Source organism: Macaca thibetana, chromosome 11, assembly GCF_024542745.1.
Source record: "Macaca thibetana thibetana isolate TM-01 chromosome 11, ASM2454274v1, whole genome shotgun sequence".
Classification (NCBI taxonomy): Eukaryota; Metazoa; Chordata; class Mammalia; order Primates; family Cercopithecidae; genus Macaca; species Macaca thibetana.
Window position 1 is genome coordinate 97,378,961 of NC_065588.1, and position 16,001 is coordinate 97,394,961.

General features: G+C 39.2%; 1 protein-coding gene and 1 pseudogene across 3 annotated transcripts in view; both read left to right on the forward strand.

Moving 5' to 3' along the window:
* ANO4 (anoctamin 4) overlaps positions 1–16,001 on the forward strand; it is a 383,617-nt gene that overhangs the window by 308,334 nt on the left and 59,282 nt on the right. For both annotated transcript variants that reach the window (XM_050750195.1, XM_050750196.1), the window contains one exon: positions 3,198–3,258. In XM_050750195.1, coding sequence (XP_050606152.1) covers positions 3,198–3,258 — 61 coding nt within the window. The remainder of the gene's footprint in view (positions 1–3,197; positions 3,259–16,001) is intronic.
* LOC126931761 (sorting nexin-5-like) lies at positions 10,306–15,426 on the forward strand (annotated as a pseudogene). The gene is made up of 2 exons (XR_007717916.1): positions 10,306–13,095; positions 14,340–15,426. The product of XR_007717916.1 is annotated as a sorting nexin-5-like (transcript).

The following is a 16,001-nucleotide window of genomic DNA, read 5'->3' on the forward strand; positions in this document are numbered from 1 at the left end:
AACAATAATAATTATAATAGTTGCAGCTATGATAATAGCTAGACAATCTACATTGATTATTTCTAATTCTCTCAGTAACTTCAAGATACGTATTATTATTTCCATTTTATTCAGAGACTCAAAGAGGTAAAAATTACTCATGCATGGTCATGCATGTCCAGCAATAAGTAGCTGGGCCTTGGTTTATTGCACTGCAAAATATGCCTTCTTTACCACTGTGCCCTACTAAGCCACAAGATGTTTAGATTCTGAATTTAACATTTGGCCTTGACTAGTAACTTAGTAAAATGAAAGATAACAAGCCTTAGAATGACAGAATTGGAGTTATACAGGGTTTCCTTTAGAAATGTTTATTAGAGATGTCAGAGTGTTTTCATGGGACTGTGGATACACAGAAATATTAGATCAGATTGGAGCTAGGATCCAGTCCAATCAGTGGCTGTTCTGCTGATAGGGATGCTGTATCCTTGACTTTTGTGTTTGCAAGAATCAGAAACCCAACTCCAACTGGCTTAGGTAGAAAGCTATATAACGGCACATTTTGCTAGAACAGATCCTGGGGTGGCTCACACTGTGGGATCATGAGGGCCTCACAGCCTGGAACTGGTTCTTCAGGGCCCCTGGTGTCCCTGCCCACGTGATCATTCTGTAGACCAGTTCTCTGTACAACAGAAAAGACGGCTACCAGCTGCCTTGGCTCCAGGCTTACGTCTTCTTTCCCTTGTCTCCTTAAGCGAATTTTTGTGCTTATTTTAAACTCCTGGTCTGCTGCTACACTATGTCTGTGGGAATCTTCTTTGGAGGGGAGGGGTTGTTGTCTTCCCCATATATTTCATTATTTTGGCCTGTGGGTACTTGTCCTCTGGAGTCGTCAGCCACTTTGAGTAAGGGTCAGAGGCCAAGGTCAAGTTTGTCAGTCCTGGTGAGTTACAGAGAGGACAGCGTGCCCCAGGCACAACTGTGTGCTACCACTCTCTCAGGGGACTTTTCTGGTTAGTTTCATTTTAAAACCTGCTTAGAACAAAGCAGAATTGGGTGTTGGCACTTCCCTTGATTATAATCTGCCAGCCCTGGGGTTTAAGAGGAGGTGGATATGGAGTGAATGCCCTGGGGCAGCTATCCAGGTAGCACCTGCTTTTCACCCATGTCTAACCGAGCAGGACTTTTAGCATTCCCTGATATTGCTCCAGGAACACCAGCACCTATGGTGTGGCCTGCTTAGCTGGTTTCTGAGGGAGGGGAAACTAATTGTCCAATGGCCATTTGAGGGAGAGAGGCTAGAGTAGAGTTTATAGATTTCTCTAACCTGTGCTCTCACTCTACCTGGTATCTACAACCTACCTCTCCCCACACACCACCACCATCACACACACATACCAGTTCAAGATAACCTCCCATCTCCCCTGAGGTTTCTCAGGGTCTTTGTTTTTTGCTTTTGTGTTTTGTTAGTCCCTGGAATCTACTATCTTGCTTCTCCAGGACTGATTTTGGCAGAAGGTGCCATCAGCTTAAGCTAACTGACCGTCTCATTAGGAACCAGAAGCCCCTATAAACTTACCCCTCCTCATTCATATATTGTCAAATTGATAACTGCAGCAGAAAGCTGTCTGTCTCCAAGTGTTTGTGTATCAGCCCCAGGGAAGTACTCTGATTGGTTCTATTTTGAGCCATGTGTCCCCTTGGGACCAGCAGGAGTTACCTGGGGAAAGGAGAATGGAAGACAGATGATCCAGGTAGCCAAAAACAATGATAACTGCAGTCCATTCCAGAATGGACACTGATGGTGCAAGCTACACTTTCTAGCAACTCTCAGTAAATACTCTGATAGAGGCTGGATGCGGTGGCTCATGCCTGTAATCCCAACACTTTGGGAGGCCGAGGCAGGTGGGTCACCTGAGGTCAGGAGTTTGAGACCAGCATGGCCAACATGGTGAAACCCCGTCTCTACAAAAATAAAAAAATTAGCCGGGCCTGATGGCGGGTGCCTGTAATTGCAGACACTTGGGAGGCTGAGAAAGGAAAATTGCTTGAACCAGGAGGCGGAGGTTGCAGTGAGCCGAGATCGCGCCATTGCACTCCAGCCTGGGTGACAGAGTGAGAATCCATCTCAAAAACAAACAAACAAACAAACGACAACAACAACAAACTCTGATAGAGAGCACAGTCCAGTCAAATACCACTAGAATCTTCAAGCTTGGTTTGATACTGAGTGCCCAATATACAGCTTAACATTCCCTCTGGCATGTGAAATAGACAAGCTTCAGACATTTGTCTCATAGCAGGTATTTGAGTGCTGCCCATCTCTCCTCTATTCAAAGAAAGAGAAACTTTTAGAATCATCTGAAATACTTCACATTCTGATATAACATGAAAAACCTGTTTATATTTGGTGCATTCTCAAAGGGGCAATAAAGTATACTTTATAGGTAGCTATAAAGTACCCCCAAAAAAGGTTATGCTTTATGAACCTATCAGTCATCATTTCAATTTGTCATGGACATTGGTATGATTTATACTGGAGGCAGAAATGAGCTTGGCGGTTTTGCAGTAAAAATGGATATTTTTGCTTTCTGCTGTGGTGTTTGCAATAGAATATATTATTCTAGCAATAAAGCGTTGCTAGCTGTCTTTGTGTTATGTGCAGAAGGTGAATATAGTGATTACCCAAGGCTTTAATAAGAGTAGAGTTGGATTTAGTTAATGGTTCTGCTCTTTTTTATAAGGCTGAAATCCAGAGGGCAGCCCAGAAAATGTTTGCTCAAAACTACATAAACAAAATAGCCATGTTTTCAAAGTGAATAAATGAGGCATTAAAAACAGTGCTTGGGAAGGTGAAAACCTTTAAAGCAGCGCTAACAATACCTTCCTGGTCCTAAATATAACTAAATCCATACACATATGTATGTGTATAAGAGTTTTGTAGTACACAAAAGGGAATTCTTAGTAGCACTGTTGGGGCTGCTGATAAATGTTCAACTAGATGAACCACATAAAGAGAATTGTCTCCTCTATGAACTACCTCACAATTAGAGGAGGCCTTTTCTTATTTATGGTTCAAAAGGAATATTCCCCCCACCCAAAACAAAGCCTGTAAAACTCATCATATCATCACAGCTATTTTTACAGAACTTGAAAAACTTTGAATTGGAATATCATGTATGAGAAATGAGCTCAACACTGATTCTTATTATTCGCAGGTAACCCACCTTTTTGACAACGGAGCCACTGTCTTCTTTGCTGTTTTCATGGCAGTCTGGGGTAAGTGTTCTAAAACCATAGAACTTGAGTTTTCCTCATATGCCCTATGATATATTCCCTTAGAAGTTTCACTTTGGATGTGAAAGAAAGAAGCCTGAGTAAATGGAGTTGGCTTTCCTATTAGCAGAAAGTTGGTAAATAATTTATTGAGTTTATTTTAAATGATATTGTAGAAGAGAGACATGTCTGATTTAAACCTTCAACAATGTCGTTAGCACTCTGTTATTAGAGTAAAATTTACTTTCTGTTGGACACAGAAATAAAGCTTATGGTACAACTTTAGTTTAGGTCAGGGAATAACTGAAACACCATCTCAGTATATATAGGACTTTCTGTTGTAAGTGGCTAACATGTGAGTACCCACCTTTAGCTTACTTCTAGCTCTGTACAAAATTACCCCTAAAAACAAGGCCTATTTGCAGGACTGAATTGAGTTTTTTGATATCATTTCAAACTAACAGCCCCATCACACAAGGTGTGATGGGAACAGTCAAATATTTGGAAGCAACAGGACTTGATTGAAATCTCAACTCCGTTTACACACTAGGCTGTGTGATTTTTGGCAAGTTATTTAACCTACCTCTTTGTAAAATGGGTTAATGAATATATAATAGTCAAATAATTATAAAGCTTCAATTTAATGATATAGAAAAACATCTCACAAATTCATGGAAAGCAGTTAATGGCAGTTACCTTTGGAAAGGAAGATTCATGGAAGAGTAAGTGAACAACGATGAGAGACGAACTTTATGCTATGTATTTTAGTCTGTTTTGAACTTTTTACAATTACACTTTTCTCTTATAACTTTAATTGCCAAAGTCTGAATTTTGATGTAACAAAATTCTACTAACTTTAGACTTAGGCTCATCTTGTTCATTATGTCCGCTATGAATATTGGAATCTTCCCCATCTTTCAGCCCCCGGCTGAAATGTCATCTGCTCCAGCCAAAAGACGTCTTTCTCCTTTGAATTTCCATGGCATTTTGTTCTTAGGGCACTTAAAATTATTTTCGCACATAACTTATCTTGCCTAGTAGATTTATGGTCCTTGAGGACCATTATGATCATCAGAGACCTCATATGGTTTTTTTTGGTTTTTTTTTTGTTTTTTGGGTTTTTTTTTTTTTTTTTTTTTGAGATAGATGGAATCAGTAAGTTTCTGTTGGATGGATGGGTGGGTCGATAGATAGATGGGTGGATGGATGGATGGATAGATGAATGGATGGGTGGATGGAAGGAAAGAAGGAAAAAGAGAAGAAAGAGAAAGAAATTACCAAAAGTATTTATTTATGATGCAGCGAATGTATTTAAGAGATCTTTTTTGGTAAGTGGAAACATAAAACCTTGTTCACTTGAGGTAGCTTGTTCTTGATATATTGTGTCTTTTGTATCTAGAGACTGTCAAAGGAAAATTGTCCCACCCATCACAGCTCTGTTGAAGGGACATGTTTTGAACCCCATGACTCCAGTCCCTCTCAGCCAGTAAGCATTTGAACCAAGATCAGTCAAAGCACAGGTTGGTGAGTGGCCTGGGAAAAGACCTGAGGTTCTGCCCAGACAAGGACTGGTAGGGCCACCCAGATTCTTATTATGAAGAATGTGGACTAGGAAATGTAATGGGAACTAGGGAGTTAGCAGCAGGAATTGACACTGAAAAATACAGAGGGCAGGAGGGAGGGAGAAAAAGAAAGATTAAAATTGACCATTGGGTAGAAGTAGGGACCAGGAGGAATTAGGAGGCTAAAGTTATGAGAATCAGAACCTAGAAACAGGTAGAAGCAAAGAACTAGGGGAAAAATTAGAGGGCGACAAAACTAACTGGGAGAAAATGCAAGACAATCCCCCAGAGAGAAGCAAAGAGAGAATATAGCCAAGTCATGTTATTAGTGGAGTGTCAGGATGAAGACCCAGACTCTCTTGTGGCTGAGGCCTCTCTCAAGCTTCGGGCTTCTGTATCCTGTCTCTGAATAGGCCATGTCTTTTTTCCTGTAGGATTCCTGCCTCCCTTGGTGGACCTTGTGAAAAGCTTTCACTGTTCATGCTACCCTTAATGCATCTCTGTCCCTTGCAAACAAACTAACCCTAACAGAATTTTGATTACAGGACTGAGCTCTCAGATAAAGAATGTGTATCTAGTTTTGCTAGAATCGATTAGTATCATAAACCATGATTAGGATAAGCCATATAATGCTTAAGCTTTGCCATGGTCACAAATGAGGGGACTTTGGAAACATATTCATTTCCTAAATCAGTATTGTAAATACTAAATGTATTCTGTAAACCTAAATGTATCTAGTATTCTGCAAACCTAAATACTAAATGTATATTGTAAACCTAAATGTATTCATTTCCTAAACCTTTTCAGGTCATAGCACACATAAAAGTGAAAATATTTATGAAGCATGCTTCTATACATGGAGGAGCCTCCTCATGGCCGTGGATAGGGCTGTCCCAAACACCCTAGCCTTAGACGCCACAAGGGTTGAAAGGATTATTATTATTATTCCTGGCATAGTCATTTGGAAGCTCTGCCTTGGGCTGCTAATTTATTCTGTAATGAGTTAATGCTTCTATATAAAGAGTGGTATCCTGGTGGTATTCTGGAAGAATTATAACACAAAACTTCCTTACCCACTTCAATATTTCACCAATTTCAAATATACCTTGAATTAAATAATGGTTTCTTCTCACAGTTTACCTCCTGAGACTACATAGAAGTAAATTTTGGTATGATGACATTTGTTCATAAGGCAGAGGTTATTACTCTCCCCCAGTACCTCCATTATAAAATGGATTGCATGCCCTCTTTGCAAGTTGAGTTTTATGTTATGGATGACAAACAGGTTTTGTTTTATCCCCTTGCCAACCTCAGCTGATTGGTGCTGGCTGCCTGGAACATGGAGTTGAGAAGTTTCTGAAGTTGAAAGTGGGTGGATTGGAGATTTAACAGCTCTTGTGCTTTGGAGTATACTTTGTAAGACTCTGATGGATGTTCTGTAATAAACTTTGGGCACAAAGGAACATTTTAGGGCCATTCCAGGCAAGACATGCCTGGAATAATTCACCCTCTAAATTGCTTTGTTTTAGATGACAACTTATTGCTTAAATCCCATATTATTCCCAGAAATGTACTAGTTTGAGAAAAAGAATGAGTTGCCCCAAGTGTTTCTTTGTAGATAGAGATAATGCCTTTTGCAGAAATCTGAAAGAGTCAACAGTATTAACAGTTCTATTAATAGCATTCATTTTTGAGGGATTACTATGTACTAAATGCAGTCCTAAGCATTGCCCATGTATCATCTCGTTTAATCTCTCCAGCAAACTTGTAAAAAGGTACTGTTCTTATCCTCATATGACAGATAAGGATACTGCAGCAGTTGCCAGAAAGTGGCAAAGCCAGGAGTTAAACTAGGCAGTCTGAGCTCCTCTGCTCTACTGCTAGAATCAGGTATTGTTTGTTACCTTTTCCTCCTGTTTTGGAGACCTGAACCTTAAAATAAAGGACTGCTATGCCTGTCCTGAGCCCCATTTATCCTGCTTTGAGACAGTGATGTTCTATAAAAACGTGTCAGTTCTAATGGAGCTCAGTTTAATGGTCTCAGGATCATTTCTTATGATTGACAAGTTATAGCATTAAAGAAAACAAATGCACTCTATTTTCAGGAAATTGCTAGATATGGAGCTGATGAGAACAGATGTAAGTGGTTTACAAGACTTCTGAAGGGCTGGGGTTGACGTGTTCATTTTGTTGCCTTTGCTTTGTGTGTTCACCGGAAAAAAATAATAAGGCTCCATCTGGAACCAGTTTGTAGAAACTGGGAGGGTCTTGGTGTTGGGTTAGGAATCCTGACAGAACTCCACTACCTTTGTTCAGGCCACATCTGTGTGAGTGCAGGGCTCCCTGGGGATCCCTGAGGTATGCTGTGAGCCTGGGTCTGGGCTGGAATTACAGTGTGGCCCATTCCTCAATGCTCATTTTTGTTCAGAAAGGTCCAAGGGGCAGAATGATTATGGACTAAATAGCTCCTCTCCCGAGGGAAAAAAAATGAGTCATTAGGCAACTAGATGTTGGCAGAGACCTGTCGGGGAAGCAGATTATTTCCCTCTGTTCTGTTTCTGGTTTGGTTTGTTTTTTTTTTCTCTTTCTCCCTTGTTTTTCATTTTCTACTTTTAGGATTGCCAAAAGTTAAGTTATCCCCAGTAAACACACAAAGCAAGATCCTCAGAGCTCTTTAATCGAAATGACAAGATTGTAATTATTTAGTGTGATCCTGTTAGTAATTGTTGAATGAAGTAGGTCTCATTTAAAAAAATACATTTTGTAAGAATCAGCCTTTTGTTTCTAGATATTTATGCTGACTTTGTATTTCATAGTCTTATCTATGTGTTCAACAAAAAAACTGGTAATTTTATGTTGAAAAAGGTACACATTTACTAGAGGCCTACCATGTTTGTATGCACATTCACATAGGATACCTCATCAATTTCTCATCACCCATTAGAAAGAAATTACTAACCTCATTTTATAGATGAGGATACTGAGGCTCAGAGAGGTTATGCAATTTGCCCAGGATTCCAGTAGCTGATAAGGTGTGGAGCCTGAACTTTAAACCAGCTCTGATCTATTTCACTCCAGAGTCATTCCAAAGTGTGTCCACCATGTTGTGCATCTTTTGTGAGGTATGTCAATTAAGATGTCATTAACTCATACACAAAAATGAGTAAGATGTGATCTCTGCTTTCAAAAATCTCAATATATTAAAGGAGAGTTGATAATTATAATACAGGGCAAGTCCAATTTAAAATAGGCCAGTGAGGGTTAATGTAGTCAACTTCCTGAGGCAAAAGGAAAAGCAGAAAATGTTCACCCAAGAAGAGGTATGAGGTATTGGAAAGAAGTCTTAGCTTTGCCAGGCAAAGTAGTGGAGTTGGAAGGAGGTATAGATAACATTCTTAGGTGACAAGAGTGTTTGTAAAGCTCTGAAAAGGAAGAATTGGCTGTTCATAGGGATAGGGAAGTTGAGTGTGTGTTACTTTCCTAGGGCTGCTGTAACACAGTACTACAAACTGGGTAGCTTGAAACAATAGAAATTTATTGCATAACAGTTCTGGAGGCTTGAAGTCCAAAATCAAGGTGTCAGTGGGATTCTGAGGGCTGTGAAGGAAGGATGTGTTCCATGCCACTCTCCTGGATTCTGGTGATGGTTGATGATTCTTGGCCTTCCTTGGTTTGTAGACGCATCACTCCTATCTCTGCCTCTGTCTTCACCTGGCATTTTCCCTGTGTCTCTGTGTCTTCACGTGGCTATCTTCTTCTCAAGACACTAGTCATATTGGATTAAGGGCCCAGCCTACTCCAGTTATGACCCCATCTTAACTAATTACATGTGCACTGACCCTATTTCCAAATAAGGTCACATTGTGAGGTAGTGGGACCTTTTTTGAGGGGACACAATTCAACCCATAGCAGAGTACCCATTGAAAGCTGAGAGCTGCTTATCACAGGCCACTTGTGCCACAACAGAACATGGCTTCATGCTGTAAGCAACAGAAAGCCATCTGGAGTTATAATATGGGAAGAGACATCATCAATTGTATTTGGGAAGTAACTCTGGCAACAGTGTAGGGAGAGGTGAAAGTGGAGGCCAACTGGTGGCAGGCAGGCCCCTTAGAAGGCATTCCAGTGCTCAGTCAAAATATTATGCAGAATTTGACTTCAGAAAAGGTCCAGTTTCCAGAATAAAAACCACATGTGTAATAACTAGCTTTAGTTATTTATAATATGCAAAATTTGTGAACAATGTAAATGTCCAACAATAGAACAGTTTGGTAAATTATAATCAGCTATTATAAATTGCTCTTTCAAAGCATGTGATAATACAAAGCTTGTATTTAAAAAATTTTAAGTATACAAGTAAAACATGATTTTGAATATTAAATGTAAATGAAAACTGAAAAAAATGATGTCATAATATTAATGGTGGTTTGCTTTATGTGGTGGGATTGTGGGAAGATTTTTTTCAACTTTAAGTATCATCTATGTGCAATAAAATCCAGCAACTTTAAGTGAACAATTCAACAAGGTAGGTCAAATGTATATAGTCATGTAAGCATCACCATAATGATGATATATAACAGAACATTTTTATCCTCTCGAAAGTTTCCTCATGCCTCTGCAGTCAGTCCCTTGGCAACCTGAAACCTGCTTTCTACCACTGTAGTTTCACCTGTTCTAGAATTTCATGCAAATTAAATTATTCAGTATGCAGCATTTTGTGTCTGGCTACTTTTCACTTCAGTTAATGCTACTGAGATTCGTTTATGCTGTTGCATGTGTCAGTAGCTGGTTTCTTTTTAGTACAGAGTAGTATTCCAGTGCCTGAATATGTCATATTTTGTTCGTCTACTTACCAGTTAATGAATATTTGTGTTCAATGTGGTTTTTAACTATTGTAAATAAACCTGGAAACTATTGGCTCTTCTAGTTTTTTTTTTTCTGTACATTTTTGTAGAAGCCTTTGTATCTGTTCATCTAGGATGAATAATTAAAAATGGCATTGCTGGATCATGTGATAAGTGAATGCCTAACTTTGTAAGAAATTGTTTCCCAAAGTGGCCATATCATTTTGTAGTCAATATCAGCATGATTTGAGAATTCCAGGTGTTCTGCATTCTCACAAGCACTTGGAATTGTCACTCTATAATTTTAGTCATTTTAGTGGGTATATAGTATTATCCCGTTGCAGTTTTAATTTGCATTTCCCTAATGAGTAGCGATGTTGAACATCTTTTCATTAGCTTATTTGCAATCTGTGCATCTTGGTGAAGTGTTTACTCAGATCATTTGCCCATTTGTTATTGGATTGTTTGTCCTCTTTTTAAGTTAAAAGAATACTTTTATATATTCTGGATAGAAATGCTTTATCATACATGTTGCAAATATTTTTCCCTGTTTGAGGCTTGAATTTTTATTTTTTAATGGTGCCTTTTGAATACCAAGAGTTTTTTCTTTTTATATACTTTAAATTTTGTTTCTGTCCGTGTTTTTTATGTTTTATTTATGAAATCTTTGCCAAACTCAAAGTTTCTAAGATTTTCGTCTATCAAAGATTAGATGGTTGTAGATATGTGGCATTATTTCTGAGGCCTCTGTTCTGTCCATTGGTCTGTATATCTGTTTTGGTACCAGTACCACGCTGTTTTGGTTACTGTAGCCTTGTAGTATAGTTTGAAGTCAGGTAGCATGATGCCTCCAGCTTTGTTCTTTTTGCTTAGGATTGTCTTCGCTATACGGGTTCTTTTTTGGTTCCATATGAAATTTAAAGTAGTGTTTTCTAATTCTGTGAAGGAAGTCAGTGGTAGCTTGATGTGGATAGCATTGAATCTATAAATTACTTGGGGCAGTATGGCCATTTTCACGATATTGATTCTTCCTATCCATAAGCATGGAATGTTTTTCCATTTGTTTGTGTCCTCTCTCATTTCCGTGAGCGGTGGTTTGTAGTTCTCCTTGAAGAGGCCCTTCGCATCCCTTGTAAGTTGTATTTCTAGGTATTTTATTCTCTTTGTAGTAATTGTGAATGGGAGTTCTTTCATGATTTGGCTGTCTGTCTGTTCTTGGTGTATAAGAATGCTTGTGATTTTTGCACATTGATTTTGTATCCTGAGACTTTGCTGAAGTTGCTTATCAGCTTAAGGAGATTTTGGGCTGAGATGATGGGGTTTTCTAAATATACAATCATGTCATCTGCAAATTGAGACAATTTGACTTCCTCTCTTCCTATTTGAATACACTTTATTTCTTTCTCTTGCCCTGACCAGAACTTTCAATACTCTGTTGAATAGGAGTGGTGAGAGAGGGCATTCTTATTTTGTTCTGGTTTGCAAAGGGAATGCTTCCAGCTTTTGCCCATTCAGTATGATACTGGCTGTGGGTTTGTCATAAATAGCTCTTATTATTTTGAGATATATTCCATCAATACCGAATTTATTGAGAGTTTTTAGCATGAAGGGCTGTTGAATTTTGTCAAAGGCCTTTTCTGCATCTATTGAGATAATCATGTGGTTTTTGTCTTTGATTCTGTTTATATGCTGGATTACGTTTATTAATTTGCGTGTGTTGAACCAGCCTTGCATCCCAGGGATGAAGCCTACTTAATCATGGTGGATAAGCCTTTTGATGTGCTGCTGGATTCGGTTTGCCAGTATTTTATTGAGGATTTTTGCATCAATGTTAATCAGGGATATTGGTCTGAAATTATCTTTTTTTGTTGTGTCTCTGCCAGGCTTTGGTATCAGGATGATTTTGGCCTCATAAAATGAGTTAGGAAGGATTCCCTCTTTTTCTATTGATTGGAATAGTTTCAGAAGGAATGGTACCAGCTCCTCCTTGTACCTCTGGTAGAATTTGGCTGTGAATCCGTCTGGTCCTGGACTTTTTTTGGTTGGTAGGCTGTTAATTATTGCCTCAATTTCAGAGCCTATTGGTCTATTCAGGGATTCAACTTCTTCCTGGTTTAGTCTTGGGAGAGTGTATGTGTCCAGGAATTTATCCATTTCTTCTAGGTTTTCTAGTTTATTTGTGTAGAGGTGTTTATAGTATTCTCTGATGGTAGTTTGTATTTCTGTGGGGTCGGTGGTGATATCCCCTTTATCATTTTTTATTGCGTCTATTTGATTCTTCTCTCTTTTCTTCTTTATTAGTCTTCCTAGCGGTCTATCAATTTTGTTGATCTTTTCAAAAAGCCAGCTCCTGGATTCATTGATTTTTTGAAGAGTTTTTTGTGTCTCTATCTCCTTCAGTTCTGCTCTGATCTTAGTTATTTCTTGCCTTCTGCTAGCTTTTGAATGTGTTTGCTCTTGCTTCTGTAGTTCTTTTAATTGTGATGTTAGGGTGTCAATTTTAGATCTTTCATGCTTTCACTTGTGGGCATTTAGTGCTATAAATTTCCCTCTACACATTGCTTTAAATGTGTCCCAGAGATTCTGGTATGTTGTATCTTTGTTCTCATTGGTTTCAAAGAACATCTTTATTTCTGCCTTCATTTCGTTATGTACCCAGTAGTCCTTCAGGAGCAGATTGTTCCGTTTCCATGTAGTTGAGCAGTTTTGATTGAGTTTCTTAGTCCTGAGTTCTAGTTTGATTGCATTGTGGTCTGAGAGACAGTTTGTTATAATTTCTGTTCTTTTACATTTGCTGAGGAGTGCTTTACTTCCAACTACGTGGTCAATTTTGGAATAAGTGCGATGTGGTGCTGAGAAGAATGTATATTCAATCAGTAGCATTTTTATATGCCAGCAGTGAACAATCTGAAAAAGAAATCAAGAAAGTAATCCCATTTACAATAGCTACAAATACAATCAAACAACTAGGAATTAACTAAAGAAACAAAAGATCTCCACAATGAAAACTATAAAACACTGACAAAAGAAATTGAAGAGGCTTTCCCTAGAGGTGACTTGCTGGGAGAGTGTCCCTGGCTTTGAGTCCCTGTTGCCACCCTGCAGTCGGTGGCCTCCTCCCGGAGCAGAGCAAGGTCAGGCGGCCCCTGCTGGAGTCCTGTGTCGCCATGGCCACTGTTCCTGAGTTGCTGCAGCAGCAGGAGGAGGACCGTAGCAAGCCAAGATCTGTATCTGTGGACGTGAATGTTGATCCCTCACTTCAGATTGACATATCTGATGCGCTCAGTAAAAGAGATAAGGTCAAATTTACGGTGCACACAAAAACCACACTGCCCACATTTCAGAGTCCAGAGTTTTCTGTTACAAGGCAACAAGAAGACTGTGTGTGACTACATAACACTCTTTTTGAAAGAACGGTCTACGCTGGGCTTATTGTGAGTGTTTTAGAAAATCAAATAAGCTAGTTCTTTCTGCCTTGTTATTCATTTAGTTTAAAGAGATTTATGCCTACTTTTTGTAATGGATTGTGAAAATTTTGATTTCCTCTACCTACTAGAGTATTTGCTAACTGTTGGTTAAGTGGAAAACATGTGAAGGAACAGTATTACAGCTTTGAGGTAATGCATACAGGCTTACATTATTTATGCTGTAAAGTGGTGTAAACAGTATAATGACTTTAGTCTTATCTACCTTTAGGTTTGGTTTTTCTCTGGTATGTTCTTCCCAATGTCAGTGGAATTGATTTCTAGGAAACAGCAGTATTGGTAATAGTATGTGATAAGATTTCTCAAAAGTGCTGAAGGAGGCCATGCCTGTAATCCTAGAACTTTGGGAGGCCGAGGTGGGTGGATTACCTGAGCTCAGGATTTCAAGACCTGCCTGGGCAACATGATAAGACATTGTCTCTACTAAAAATATAAAAAATTAGCCGGGCATGGTAGCGCATACCTGTAGTCCCAGCTACTGGGGAGGCTGAGGCAGGAGAATCCCTTGAACCTGGGAGGCAGAAGTTGCAGTGAGCCGAGGTTGCACCACTTCACTCCAGCCTGGGTGACGGAGTGAGACTCTGTCTCCCAAAAACCAAAAAGGGGCCAAGGAGGCAGTTTTCAGCCCTTGATCCTTAATTCTTAGCTGCAGGAACAGAGACTTAGCTGATTTTAAAAGAGATTTCCATCCTTTTTGTCCTGCCACACAGACTGAAGAATCTGTCCAAATGACGATTTCTTAATAATTAAACAAAATTAGTACTGAAGCTTATATTTGGATATGTTCTGTTCATTCAAAATTAGAGTCCTTGATTATGCTTTGGGATTAGGGAAAAAATCCTTTGGAATACTGGAGACTTCATAATCTTGATGGCTAATCATTGGTGTTTAGCATTCATTACACTAGTTTTAGGGCAACATTGAAGCAGTATAGACACTGTTGTGCTCTGAATGATTGTCTGTAATGGATAAACTGGGCAAATGATTGCCATCAAAGTGAATACAGAAAGATCCCTCCTTTTAAATGGCCAGAAGAAACAAGGAAGGTTAAGAAAAAACAGGAGTTGACTTTTAAGTAGCCCTATAGGAGTGGAGTGGTTGTCTCCTGTGGACCAGCAAGAGTAGAATGAGGCACCAACTAGAAAACATTGCTACTGGGACAAGAGGCTCATGAATTCCTGCCTCTGCTGCAGATTCCGCCTGCTCCTATGAAGCCTGACTTCGATGGTCCTTGAGATAAAATGCAGAAACTGGGAGAAGGTGAAGGGTCTATGACCAAAGAAGAATTTACGAAGATGAAATAAAAACTACAAGCTGAGTATCTCGCTGTTTTTAAGAAGACTGTGTCCTCCCATGAAGCCTTTCTTTAGTGGCTTTCTTCTCACCCTGTTCTCAGTAAAGATCGCAACTTTCATGTTTTCCTGGAATATTATCAGGATCTAAGTGTTAGGTGGAAAAATACTAAAGAGATGTTTGGTGGCTTCTTCAAAAGCGTGGTGAAAGTGCTGATGCAGTCCTTTTTACTGGAGTTAAGGAGGTAGATGACTTCTTTGAGCAAGAGAATAACTTCCTTATTAACTGTTACAATAGGATCAAAGATTCTTGTGTGAAATCTCACAAAATGACCAGATCTCATAAAAATGTTGCCGACGACTATATTCACACTGCAGCCTGCTTACATAGCCTGGCTTTAGAAGAGCCCACAGTCATCAAAAAGTATCTGTTGAAGGTTGCTGAGCTATTTGAAAAACTTAGGAAAGTAGAGGGTCGAATCTCATCAGATGAAGATTTAAAGCTAACACAGCCCCCCCGATTCTACATGCTCAACATCGAGGCAGTAAGGATCTCTTATATAGATGCACCAAAACCCTCATTGACTATGAGAACTCAAACAAAGCTCTGGATAAGGCCCAGTTTAAAGAGCAAAGACATCAAGTTGGCTGAGGCACACCAGCAGGAGTGCTGCCAGAAATTTGAATAGCTTTCCAAATCTGCAAAAGAAGAACTGATAAATTTCAAACGGAAGAAAGTGGCAGCATTTAGAAAGAATCTAATTGAAATGTCTGAAATGGAAATAAAACATGCAAGGAACAGTGTCTCCCTTTTGCAGAGCTGTATTGACTTGTTCAAGAATAACTGATATGCCTTCACTCTGAAGAAAAGAAATGAATGTGAAAGAGAGCCAAGCATCACTTGCACTTAAATCATTACCACGGAAGATTTATTATCTTCAACTTTAGTTTAAAATTATGTGAATAAACATTTTGATTTCTGCAAATCAAACATTTAACCATGTTGGTTTAAAACTATTATTGCTTGCTACTTGGACATAACTAATTTTTCCTTGTGCATTTAATACCTCTGGGCAGAATCCAAATACTGAGTTCTCTTGTAGTACATCTTTAGTTACTAAGAAAGCGTGTAGGAGACATATGCCTTCTGGAAACACGTAGAAGCAATCACCTGGCCCATGTCCCTACAAACCCATGAATGTCAGGGAGGTGCCAGTTACAGCAGGTGATTCACCTACTTGAGGCAAGTAACAGACCTTTTATTCCTCGCTGAAGGTGGGGTTTGTGTTTTTGTTTTGTCCACTGTTACTCCCCTGGTAGTCATCTGGTGTTTGTGCTATAACAACAGCAAGAAAATCTCATTTATCTTTATATACTCTTTGCATCTCCTTTTTTTTTTTTTAGTTGAGATATAAATATTTGAGGGGAGAAAAGTATCTACGGATATATATGGAAACAGATAATGTGGTCTACTTTATAAGATGGCCAGATCTACATTAGGAAAGGTATGAGCTCCCTCCCTAGTGGCCATGGGAGGTGAGGAGGGGGCGGTGTATGTCTTTG